The 11,854-nt window shown below is 40.4% G+C and overlaps 1 protein-coding gene across 2 annotated transcripts; it reads left to right on the forward strand.

Annotated features, from left to right (window-relative positions):
• Nucleotides 1-1,290: 1,290 nt before the first annotated feature.
• LOC140930155 (uncharacterized) lies at nt 1,291-10,558 on the forward strand. Of its 2 annotated transcripts, XM_073379820.1 has the most exons (6): nt 1,291-1,398; nt 1,574-1,682; nt 5,084-5,536; nt 6,454-7,415; nt 8,446-8,524; nt 9,170-10,558. In XM_073379820.1, exons 2-6 carry the CDS (start codon nt 1,574-1,576, stop codon nt 9,670-9,672), a joined length of 2,106 nt encoding a protein of 701 aa, XP_073235921.1. In that variant the 5' UTR covers nt 1,291-1,398; the 3' UTR covers nt 9,673-10,558. The 2 variants fall into 2 exon arrangements, with proteins under 2 accessions (XP_073235921.1, XP_073235920.1); XM_073379819.1 differs by lacking the exon at nt 1,291-1,398 and having other exon boundaries at nt 1,470-1,682.
• Nucleotides 10,559-11,854: the final 1,296 nt, after the last annotated feature.

Consider the following 11,854-nt stretch of genomic DNA (forward strand, 5'->3'; position numbering starts at 1 on the left):
ACGCAGGCTAGCAAACATCTAACAACAGCCTTTGTGAGTGGTAAACACCCGCCTCCACTTCCCTGAATCAGTCTGAGTTAAACTGTTAAAGGCGAGGTTTAAGCGACAGTTTGTTCAAATCAATGACCCCGAAAGCCGTGAATTTTTACCAGTATTTGCGAATGTTTGGATAAGGTTTTCATTACTCTTGTCTTAGATTCTACTGTTTTTATTTTCGTTCAGCGTTTCGTCGCCAAAAGAAACGTCGTTCGGAAAATGAAAATGCCTTTTCTTGTCTCGGTCTCGTATGTTGCTCTCTTCAACATCAATTGCACAGAGTTCTAAGAGCTCGTCTTCATGGTTTTCTTCAGTGTGTCTACCATTTTGTTATTCTATATCTTTTAATTAAGTAAACAAGGCTAATCAGGGTAGTAACAACATAGTAATCTCCTAACTTCTGTTTAATACATTTAGATGGACCATAAACAGCTGCATATCAAGTACAATTTTAAACCGAACTGATTCCTCATCTTCATTCTGCCGGAATCCTTTCCGAAGCTCTTTGAAAGTCCTTTAAGATAGAAGAAACCAAGTGTCTCTTACGGGGAGACTGTACGTCTACTGACCATCGTGTTCTTACTTCTGTAGCTGCAGGATTAAAGCGTCAAATTAATTCTACCGCTTCTTTCGGCCGCGGCCGAGGTGACTTTGGCAAGCTTTTATCGTACATAACATTCCAAACGTTGTTGGCGATGTGCTCCACTCTTTTGCACTTCGTCTTTGTCCTTTTTACAGAAACAGCTTCTTCCCACTAGAAACAAATGTTCATGAAGTTTTATTCTCACGCGTTTGACCTATCTTTGCGCGGTTTTGCATTGTATTAAGCTTCAAGTTTTAAAGATAAAACAAGAATTTTACTGAGGTTTATTGCAAATTTTCCTCTCTCTTAAAAGTTGCTCCACGCGACTTTTGGGTCTCAGAGGTACTATTTCAAATCAAATGAAGGTTGTGTGAGCAGAAACTGTTATTGGGACATATTCTTTTTTGGCGAACAAACCTCTCCTTGCTCCGATTATAGCAAGGTGAGCACACGAATTAAGCTTCTATAGTAAAAACTTAGAATCTGAATCGGATTACGCTCAAAAGTTAATTTTCGAACAACTTCTTTGCCTTCTCTTTAATCGTCGTGAACGGAAATTGACAAGTTAGCTGCAATTTGTAGCTATTTTGTTATCAAACATTTATGTAAACAGATAAACAACCCGCCACTTTCTGTGATAAACTATTCAAGTAACCTTTAGGATTCAACTTCAACAATCACCGTTTTACTAGAAGTGTCGTAATGCATTTCAAAGTCAATGATGCGTGACGTTGTTTCTCTGCAAGCTTAGCTGTACGAGGAAACGAAAAAAATAACTGGTAAGTTTGGGGGATTTTTGTTTTATATTCTAAATGAGTATCTGAGGCGTGATTTTTGATTTTCGTTTCTTTTTCGTCTCTTGACACCACAAAGGAGTGCTAGTGACCATATTTGGTACCTGTAAATTTCTCACTTGTAAGGTGAACTTGGCGCCTTTTTTTTTGTTCGCTTCAGATGTTCTCAAAGATCGACAAGATGACCCGGCTTTGGCTTGCTTCAGCGATTTTGCTGTGCTTTGCGGTCACGCTTCTGAAGTCTGAAAAGTTAAACAATCATGAATCAGGTACGTGAAATAAGTAATTTATTAATCTTGAAACAAGTCATTCCATGCCATAAACTTCACCCTAAAATATTCACTTTTTAGTCCAATTATTTCATAATGTCATTGCTATCGAGATTTTGGTCATTTCTCTAAGGAATTATTTTAAATACAAAAATATATGGAGTATAACTAAGCAAAAAATTGTCAACTTTCAAGGTAGTGCTATAGTAAAAAATACAATAATTCAGTGACTTGCGATGTGTCCCAGAATAGATCTCTAAAAAGTGGCGACCACAAAGTCCTTGACTGAAAAAAATGCAGTCTCGTTGACGGGAAACAATCATGACAGAATCCTTGATATTTGTTAGTTGTCCTATCTATCTTACAGTAGTTTGTAGTTTAATGGCAACTGATAAGAGCTCACACTTACCGGACTTAGGGCAGGTTAAGGGTATGGGAAATGTTAGCAATCAATAGCACTGACACCTGTTGGACGTAGAGGCCGAGATCAAGAAGCCAGTATCCAAAGCGACAGGAGCGTTGTTGATTCTCCGGGTAGTGATCGTATAAATTTACTGAGCGGTATAGTGGTTTTCAGTGATTCATTTATACGGGACCTTAAGTTTGGACTAGGAGTACATTTGAGTATGAGTATTATTGGTGGGTTAATTTTATTTCTTGAGCCGGTGAAAAACAGGAGAGAGAGAGAGATTCTCTCGGACAAGGCAACGCATTTAAAAAAAAAACGAAAGAAGCCCTTCATAGTTTCCTGTCCATGGTTGTTCATTAACTGTTGAATAACTTTAATTTATAACTATCCAGCGGATGTTTACCACTAAGGGCTTGTTTACATGGAGGTGTGGGACCCCTGGTAGGTCAGGTCACCCGCTTAGGTGGGGTAAGCGGGCCCTAAGAAGAGATTAATCTGGCAAATACTAATATTCACCCTCTTGAACAAATGAGGCTTACAAGTACCTAAAGCCAAAAATAAATAACACGGTCGTATGAAAGTGTATCTGGTGGATGGCATTTACTTAAATGGTCACTGTATTTTGTCGTTAATGTATCCTGATCTTTGCGTCCAATTCGTCTAATTCACACAATATTTTGTTCAGTTTCTTTTCAAAACACATCGCAACAAATCGTGTCACATGATTTACACCACAAGGCCAAGTATCTAGGGTAGAAACTGTTTGAATTGCAGTAAATCCTCTATTAAGCCCAGCCCCCACCTTTCAAATAAGTCCCCCATTTTCAGGGGACGAATTGAAAGTTAATAAGCCCTCCTCTTTTAGCTGAGATTATAATACGTTACCACATGAAGCAGCTTGTACGATTACCAATTAAAAGAAGTTACGTTTAAATTTTTCTAACTGCGATTGCAAGGCAATACATAAAAGGGGAGAAAAGACAATCAGGTAAAGAACAAATCTGGTATAAATAATGCACCTATCAATGTAGACCCCGTGGGGGGGGGGGGGGGGGGGAGTGCGGGCAAGGGGTGGGGATTTGACAAATTTTAAAATTTTTTGATCAAATTCCCCAGGGTGGGAAACGAAAGGTCAATCAAAAGGGTCAAAAAGCCCCCACCCCAGGGGAAAAAATCTAAACAAACAATACTAAGATACTGTATAAAACGAATTAAAAGAACATTTCAAAAGTACGTCCTTACTAAACGTAAGCTCCGTTAAATTACTCGCTGTAATTAAGTATTTTCTCTTTCCACTAGCATCTCTTATTTTGAACAACAAAATCACTCTAGGAAGATTGACCGTGCTATTATAATATTAAGTAATGATCCGGGTAAGGTGGATAGCAATTTCTTTTGGTTATGCGGCAACGGTCCTTTCCCCACATAGGAATGTTCTCATTTTTACACAGAGAATGCATAAACCTACATGAAGGCCGTTTACGCAATAAAATGCAATTACACTCCACTTTGAAAAAGTGTTTTTTTGTGTTAAACGATTTTGACCAATCACAAGAGTTGAAAACAATAGCCAAGAAATATTTACAATTTTACATGTTCCCCACATAGAATTTCTTTGTTATTCAAACTGAGAGCAGATTTTGTTATATGGAAGATGGTTGGAAAGTAAGGAGGAATATATGCACGGCTTTATGAAGTTTTGTTAACTTTTGCAGTTTAAGCCAATCAGAAGTAAGTACAGACAATAGAAAAGTTAGCACCTTTTTTGCATTCCAACATGTTTGTTGCCATTCTTGCTATCGTCCTTATCTGGACCGTTTCTTAATGAAACGTAAAATGCTTTATAACATCTGCACAACATGTCGGAACAGGTCGGATCAGTGACCCGTAAAAAATCCTCTGACTTTCATGGTGGAATTCGATTTCAATCAAGTTTTACAATCAGATGGGAACTTGAAGATAAAAACTTTCACAAAATAGACATTATCTGTTTAGATGACAGTTTAAAGTATCGGATTATGGCGATTAAAACAAATGAAAATTTCACACCTTTCTCCAACAGCGTGACTTTCAGAAAGCTAAATTGATACCGGGCCTCTGTCGGTCAAAGTCAAAAGTCCCGACCCCGGGGTCGCTTCGCACGATCGAAAGCCCGAAAGGGGGATAGTCTCAGGCATCAAATCCCCGCCCCTTGCCCGCACTCCCCCCCACCCCCTCCCCTGCCACGGGATTTATATTGATAAGTGCATAACAATCACCAAAATTATGATAAAAAACAGCACTGAAATTAACTCTGGAAGTTTTATTTAATTGACATCATCTTGAAAATGGTCTGTTGAAAACCACTTAAGGTGGCTGGACTGGATTTTTTGGGGAGTATACCTCCCCACTTTGAGTGTTTTTTACGTCAGTATTAACAAAGATAGCGCAAAAACGTTACCACAGCTGCACTATATAAAGACGAAAATTTGTTAAAATCCATGTTTTATTGACATCATAGTTACTATGGCAACATAATGACGCCATTACGTTTTTCACTTGCATTTGTATTTCTCAGTACTAGGAGTTTTTTTTTTCAGAAATCGCTTGTACCTCCCTTAGTTGCCTCGGTTGTGGCAAAAATTGAACAAATTCTATGATAGCGTTTTGGAAATTAAAAACAACTGTAAGCAGATACAGCTGGTCAGCACAGGAAATCGTAAGCTAAGAAGTTAAACGTGAAGTTGCTTACCTGGTGACTGCTTAAAAGGGTCATGTTGCCATGGTAAGAAAATTTCTAGTTCTCAACAAACAGTATTCCGGCATTTATGGCAGAAAAAAAACGAAAAACTTTACGTCTATTGCTCGACAATGCATTTGGCCGCCTCTGTCAAGAAATATTATTGAGAATCAGAAATTTGCTTCCATGGTAACGTCACATTTCTCCTCTCTTTTGGGCATCTATTAACAAAGTGGCACTTTTAAATTTGTAAGCGCTATTTCATTTACTTAGGAAAGTTCAGCAGGAGTGCGCCAGTTCTGCAGCAAATTTCTCGAGTGGAGGATGCAAGAAGCCACATCGCAAAACCAGAAAAGGAGGAAGACGGAACTAAAGACGTCAAGAGTGATGACAAAAAGATGGAACAAAAAGCCATCAAAGATGATAAATCTGATTCTCAAAAGGATGAAAAGAAACAGAGCCGTAAGGAACAAGAAATAATAAAAAAGATCGAAAAAAGTACCAACGAAGACGACAAATCTAATAACCAAAAGAATGAAAAGAAGCAGGACAATGAAAAGAAACAGAGCCGTAAAGAGCAAGAAATAATAAAAAAGATAGAGGATGATGTGAAACAAATAACAGAAGATAAAACGAAGAAAGAAGATGAGAAAAAGCAAGGAGATGAAAAGAAGATTGAGGATGCTATAAGAAAGGAAGACGAAAAGCAGAAAGAAAAGCCTAAGGGTGATGATACATAGTGAATAACAATGACATAGTCAATGACACATTTAATTAGCCAGTAAGCACAGTCAGTCGGCTATCGCAGGGGCGGATCCAGGAATTTTTTTTTGGGGGGGGGGGGGGTGGGGGTGGAGGTCTGCACTTTGGTTTAGAAGGACTGTTGAACTTTTTTGTGACAAAATAACTTCTCACAGAGACCACCACGAGTATCTCAATTCGTGAACGCCGGTCGCCGCCGCCGTTGGTCCAGAGCCCCGGACCCTCTCCCTGGATCCGCCACTGAATCCAGTTATCCATTCATTCATTCATTCATTCATTCATTCATTCATTCATTCATTTATTCATTCATTCATCTATTCATTCCTTCATTCAATTAAATCTTTAAGTCCCAAGAGTGACCAACAACGATTTTCTCCTAAAGATATAAATGCATAACGAAGAATTAAAAAGGTTATGAGGATTACTAGGATGGTCAGCTAAAGGAAAATCCTTTGATCTTTTATAGAATTCTCTGTATTAATTCTTCAAGGAAATGTATGAAGATAAGTCTGGAGAATTTGTGTGCGTTATTAATTATCAGTCAGTAACTACCAGCAAGTTAATTGTAGCAGTCAGTCATGAACCCACTCAATCATATGAGCTGATAAGGTTGTTTTAATGCCAGCTAGTGATAGATCCTCCAGAACGATAAATTTCACTAACACTAAAATCTGGGTCCAGATGCTCGAAGGCCGATTAGCGCTAGACTGAGGTTCAATTTGAATCCGGCCTTTTTTATTATTATTATTCAAAAGCATTTTCTGATCTCGGATAATTTTTCTCAATTCTTTTAAGGTCTTCCAATCATAATATTGTAGACAAAAATAATTAAACCCGTGGCCTGGTCAGGGTTAGCTGATTGTTTTCTTATGTTCTTTCAGCGGATCCACCACAGAAAAATACTCGCAAGATTCATAAAGACGCATCCAAACTGAACCTTAAAACACACCAAGACAAGCCAGCGCCTGCTCCGGCTAGACGCCCTGCTCAGGTCCAGAGACCCGCTGTCGCACCTCGTCCCGCGTATCCAGGGTACCAGCATGCTCAGAGGTACCAGCCGTATTATCAGCACCCGCACAACACCGCCCAAGCTGGAATGCCACCCATGTCCCCTATGGGCGGAGCATGTCTACAACAATGTTGGAAGAAGTGCACACCAATATGTATCCAACACAGATGTTGTCTGCCAGGCATGAGTAATCCGGGGATGCCACTTCCTCCTCCTCCTCCCGTGTACCCACCACCACCTCCGCTTCCTCCCCCTCCCCCTCCTCCAATGGTATTTTATCCCCCTCCACCACCACCCCCCATGCCTATTTCCTACCCTCAGATGCAGACGTGCCAGCCATCGTGTGCTCCAGCCTGCTGTATGTCTCCCCCGGCCCCGGCTGTTCCTGTTCCTGCTCCTGCTCCTGCCCCACAACCTAAACCAGCACCTCCTAGGCCAGTTGCACCCCGGCCCAGTCCTGCTTGCAACCCTGCTTGCGCTCCACAGTGCTGCATGCCTATGTCTTATTCATATCCTGCGCCTTATCCAATGCCATATCCTGCCCCTCAAGCGCCAAGTTACATGACAATCCCATCCTACAGTCAGAATTTATGTGGCGGATACCCTGGATATCCCGGATACCCCTGCGGGACAGGAAGCCCTGCAACTACCCCCAAACCCATTGCAACGACGCCAAAAAAGGCCTGTGCTCCAATGTGCCTCAAGTTCTGTCTGACAGTCTGCCCTCAGGAATGCTGCAGTGCTAACATAACAGGGGTGCAAGTAGTAGCCACTCCAACTCCCTCGTCCTGTCCTGCAAACTGTGCAAAAGTATGCGCAACACCATGTCCTCAGGTAAGGATGAATTATTGATACTTTAACCCAATATCCAAATAGAATAGAATGGAATAGAAAACTTTATTAATGTGTCAGAGCCGTATAGCTTGGGAACAACCCCATACTAATTTGGGGACACAAATTCTCCAGATTGATCTCCGTGACATTTCCTGGGAGACGTTTTTTGAGAGAACTGATAAAAGATCAAGGCATTTCCCCTTATGTCATCATTCTATTAATCATAACTATAACAAAATTCTCAAATCTGATTGGCTCTCAACTGCCCTGATTTCAGCCTTAATAGGACAGTTTGATAGGACAGTACGCGTCATGCCTAAGTTATTGGACAGTACGCGCAATCACGCGCGCACTTAAATGGCTTTTTTTTTTTTTTCATTGCTAGCGGAAAAATCTTGGAATTTCTTGTGTTTTGATTTAAAAAGAGTCCTAAATATCACCGCTTCGCGGTCGTCCGATTTTGTTAATCACTCGTATGACTACAGACCGAACTGGACTCCACTAAGTCCTGTTACCATTACTAATTGACCACTCCAGAAAATACCATAACATACCATAATGCAGGTCACGTAAAGGGTTAAACAAATCGGTCAGTAGCAGGTGGGAATACACGGGCAGGCCGGACCGGTCAATCTAAAAAATAAGATAGGCTTTTTGAAGAGTTTCTTCAAGACTTGTCAATGTTGTGCATACTATTTAACCCTTTACGTCTCAAGAGCAAAAGACCGAAATAATCTTCTCCCAAAGATAATTTAATGACGGTGACATCTTGGAAAGACACTTAAAACGGCTGTTACGGCAGCATCTACCCACTTCTCCCTGTCATACCATTCTTAATTATAAGTTCACTCGGTTGTATGCCGCAAGTTAGTCTAAGCGTTTTGTGTGAAGCAGAGACAATGAGAGACATCTGCACACAGTTCCCTTAAAGATGTTTAATGCTTACTTAACAGTATACTAATCATTTTCATCAAGAAATTTCAAGTAAAACGGACTTTCCTAACTCAAAACGATTTTTACTTTTTGATAGAGCTGTTGTACATCTGGTACTCAGTCTCCCGTCACAAAACCTTCAGTGGCCCCTACGCCAACAAAAACCTCAGGAACGCGTGAGTACCATCCAAAACTTATATTAAGCAGTGGTAGATCAAGGGGAGGGGACCGGGGGGTCCGCCCCCCCTTATTTTTAGACCAAACTAAGGCCGAAGGGCTGAAAAAAAGGGTCTGGATAACCAGGCCCCCTTCCCCCCTCCCTCTCAAGTTCTGGAATCGGCAGTGTTTAGGATTATGTTAAACAGTGGAGTATTTTGAGCTTGGTCTACTTCACACCCTCGATTTTCACATCACCTGTTTCGGGTATTGTAAGCCGATGGATTGATTGATCCTGGGTTAAACCTTTCTTGTAATCCGTTCTATGTATAAAAATTGAACGTCAACCAACTTTTACCATTATAATTTAAATTATTTAAGGTTACGGACAACTTTTTTTAAAAAAGAACACGGTCCCTCCTAGAGAAGGGCCTGCCTTGTATAGAGACCAGAAAATGTAGAAAGGAAGCCACTAACTCCAAGCTGTAACGGTAAAGAAACTTTGTATCTGTCGAGGTTTCTAGATAACTGCCCACCTACCGCTCCCCTAAGTCACAGTTTTGCCCTTAGTGAGAATTAAGTGTTAATGGTGACTTAGGGGAGTGGTAGGTAGTCATGAAGTTACCCAGAAACTTTATCTGCTCCGCATGTTTTCTTTTTCATAGCTAAACCAACGCCAAAAGCGACAACACCAGCGCCAGTGACTTGCCAGTCACCCATATGTTCAAGTCCTAAGACGTGTCAACAAACATGTCCCAAACCTGTATGTTGTCAACGATTTAACGACATGGTAGATGGCTGTCTGCCAATCTGTTTTAAGAAATGCGCACAAGTGTGTCCAAGGCGTTGCTGTGGTCCTCATCCGCCATTGGTTAAGCGCATTGGACAACGCATTGGACAACGCATTGGACAACGGCCAAAGTTGAATGACATTTCGTTAAGTGGGTGTCCGAAGATTTGCGCTGATATCTGTGCTCTGGAGTGTCCTCACAGGTGTTGTGGCCCGGGTTCCCTGAAAAGGTCCTTCATACCAAGAAGGACACCTCAGCTAGCTTACATAAAAAATAACTACGCCTATGCAGCAAAGAGGTTTCAGGTGCCTTTATCACGTTACAGTAAGCCACGTGGATTTAGCTTGAAGAAAAAACGGCACGTAATGCGCCAATAAGCACTTTTCAATACTCTTGGGTGGTCTTTGCTAATTTTCTGGGGTATTCGTAAGTACTTCGACGACAAAAAAAACTTGAGAAGCAATGAGATTTGCTTAGACAAGTATCACTTTTGGATAACGCGGGTGGATTTCAGTTAAATACCACTTCTTGCTGCCGATACCAACTGGTGATCAACACATTGCCAACCTAAACGTATTACTTTTGTACTGTCCTAGTTGACATCGCCGTCGACTTTGCTTAAGCTCGGTAATGGCCTATACGAGGAGGTTCCGCCCGAAAGGGGTATCTATTTTAGCCTTCAAACATATGAAAGGGCAGGGATTAATAGTTGAAGCATATGAAAGGGTACAGAAATCTGTCATTTCGGTCTCTAAAAGTGACCAAAGGGGCTTACAGATGCATTTTTGGCCAGTGATTAAGTACATAAAACTGCTTTTGTGATTTACCTATATGTTAAAGAAAGTGCATTTTTACAGCAGTTTGAAGGGATGCAAAGTTCTAAACTAGGTAAGCAAAAGCGCTACCGTTTGTTAAAAGAGGGTATATGAAAGGGGTATCTTTTTTGTCATAAATAATAAATAAAAGCATAAGGGGTTGCAGTTCGTGGCGGATCCTCCCCTGAAATTTTCTTAAACACGCCCCGGAAAAAAAGTATATTATGCTATGCATATTATAGTATATACTAACACAAATTCTACAAATTGCAGCGGGAGTAGGACCAAGGAAGCACGTAATTTATCCTACCAATAATAAATACTAGTTTGTTATCATACAATGTCGCATGTGTGCATAATACATTCATCTAGTTTTAATATTTGTAGAAAGAAAGTGTTGGAGCTTGTAAATACTACTGAAAAGGTATCACACAAATTAAGACTGATTGTAATATTGACTAACGTTGTAGTATGAATCAGAAAATAGAATGAAATAAATAATCAACTTAAACATCCTTGAACCTGTGCCTTTCGTAGCCTTGGTCATGCAGAACACGAGCTAGAGTTAGCCAGGTTTGCAAAGTTTACCGAGGAGCCTGGGGTTATACAGGCTTTCTACAAGGGTCCTGAAGGAACTGGCATTTAACCACTGGGAAAGGGATGAATAAATTTGAAAATGGGAGCGGGATTTCTCTTGTTTTAGAGGAGTGCGACCCTATGATTTCATATATCTGAAGAAACGATCCAGCTTTTTGAAATAGAGAAATACAATTCTGAATAAGTAAACCTCAGTTGAAATCCAGAATCACTTTTTTTCCGCTTCCGGGCCTCACTTAGTCTGCTACACATGGCGCGTTCTTTGTGTCTTCAAGCAACGCTCCTTGGAGAGGAACCTAAATTCTAGTTAACAATTTCCACATGGTTCCGTAATTAAGTTCTGTCAGTTTCCTTGCTCAGCCGTTTTTGATGTCGATAAAATGACATGCAAACTGGGAGGAAAAGATCAAACGCTTTTAATTAATTACGTGTATCAATTTGCAAACAGCCACTGGGAATGAGTTTTGGACCAAAACGAGGCTAAGCTCTGTGATTTGGTACCCCCACCTCCCCCCGCCCTCCTCATTCTTCAGTACCGTCTTTTACAATGAGCCTGGTTTGAGACCAAAGATATCTTTTCTTGTTTTCTTCTCTTGTTTCTAGTCTTTAAAGGTTGATCATTTTGAGCATTAAGAAAAGCTATGAATGCTTCATGCTTTAACCAGGATAACAAGGGTGTTTTCGTCGTTAAACAAGACGCTGTGGATCCCACATTGGATGGTCACGCAGTTTGCACGTGAAAGCTTTCGAATTTACCGCTTTCGTGGTTCGTGTATGAGCGAATACGACTTAATCTAATTAACCCAAGGGTTTTAAAAATAGAACGCGGTTTGCACGAGAAGATGTTGGACTCTGCCCCTTTTACGGTTCAACCGTGAAAGAATGCAACTTGTTTACGAGGTCATTTTGCTCAATAAGATTTAAGAAATCACCTCCTTTCCGAAAATTTGCAATTAAATTATGCATCATTCAATATTACCCTTAATTATCTCATGCACGAGTTTGATTATTGTCAAGCTCTTGACAGTAAGCCAAACCATTCACACCGTGTGCTGCGAGGACTATTATTTTCCAAAGGGAAAATTTTAATTATTTAACAGTCTGTTTCACTCATTTTCGATTGTTTTTTCCAAAAAGTTTATTTTCT

Source organism: Porites lutea, chromosome 3 (assembly GCF_958299795.1).
Source record: "Porites lutea chromosome 3, jaPorLute2.1, whole genome shotgun sequence".
Lineage (NCBI taxonomy): Eukaryota > Metazoa > Cnidaria > Anthozoa > Scleractinia > Poritidae > Porites > Porites lutea.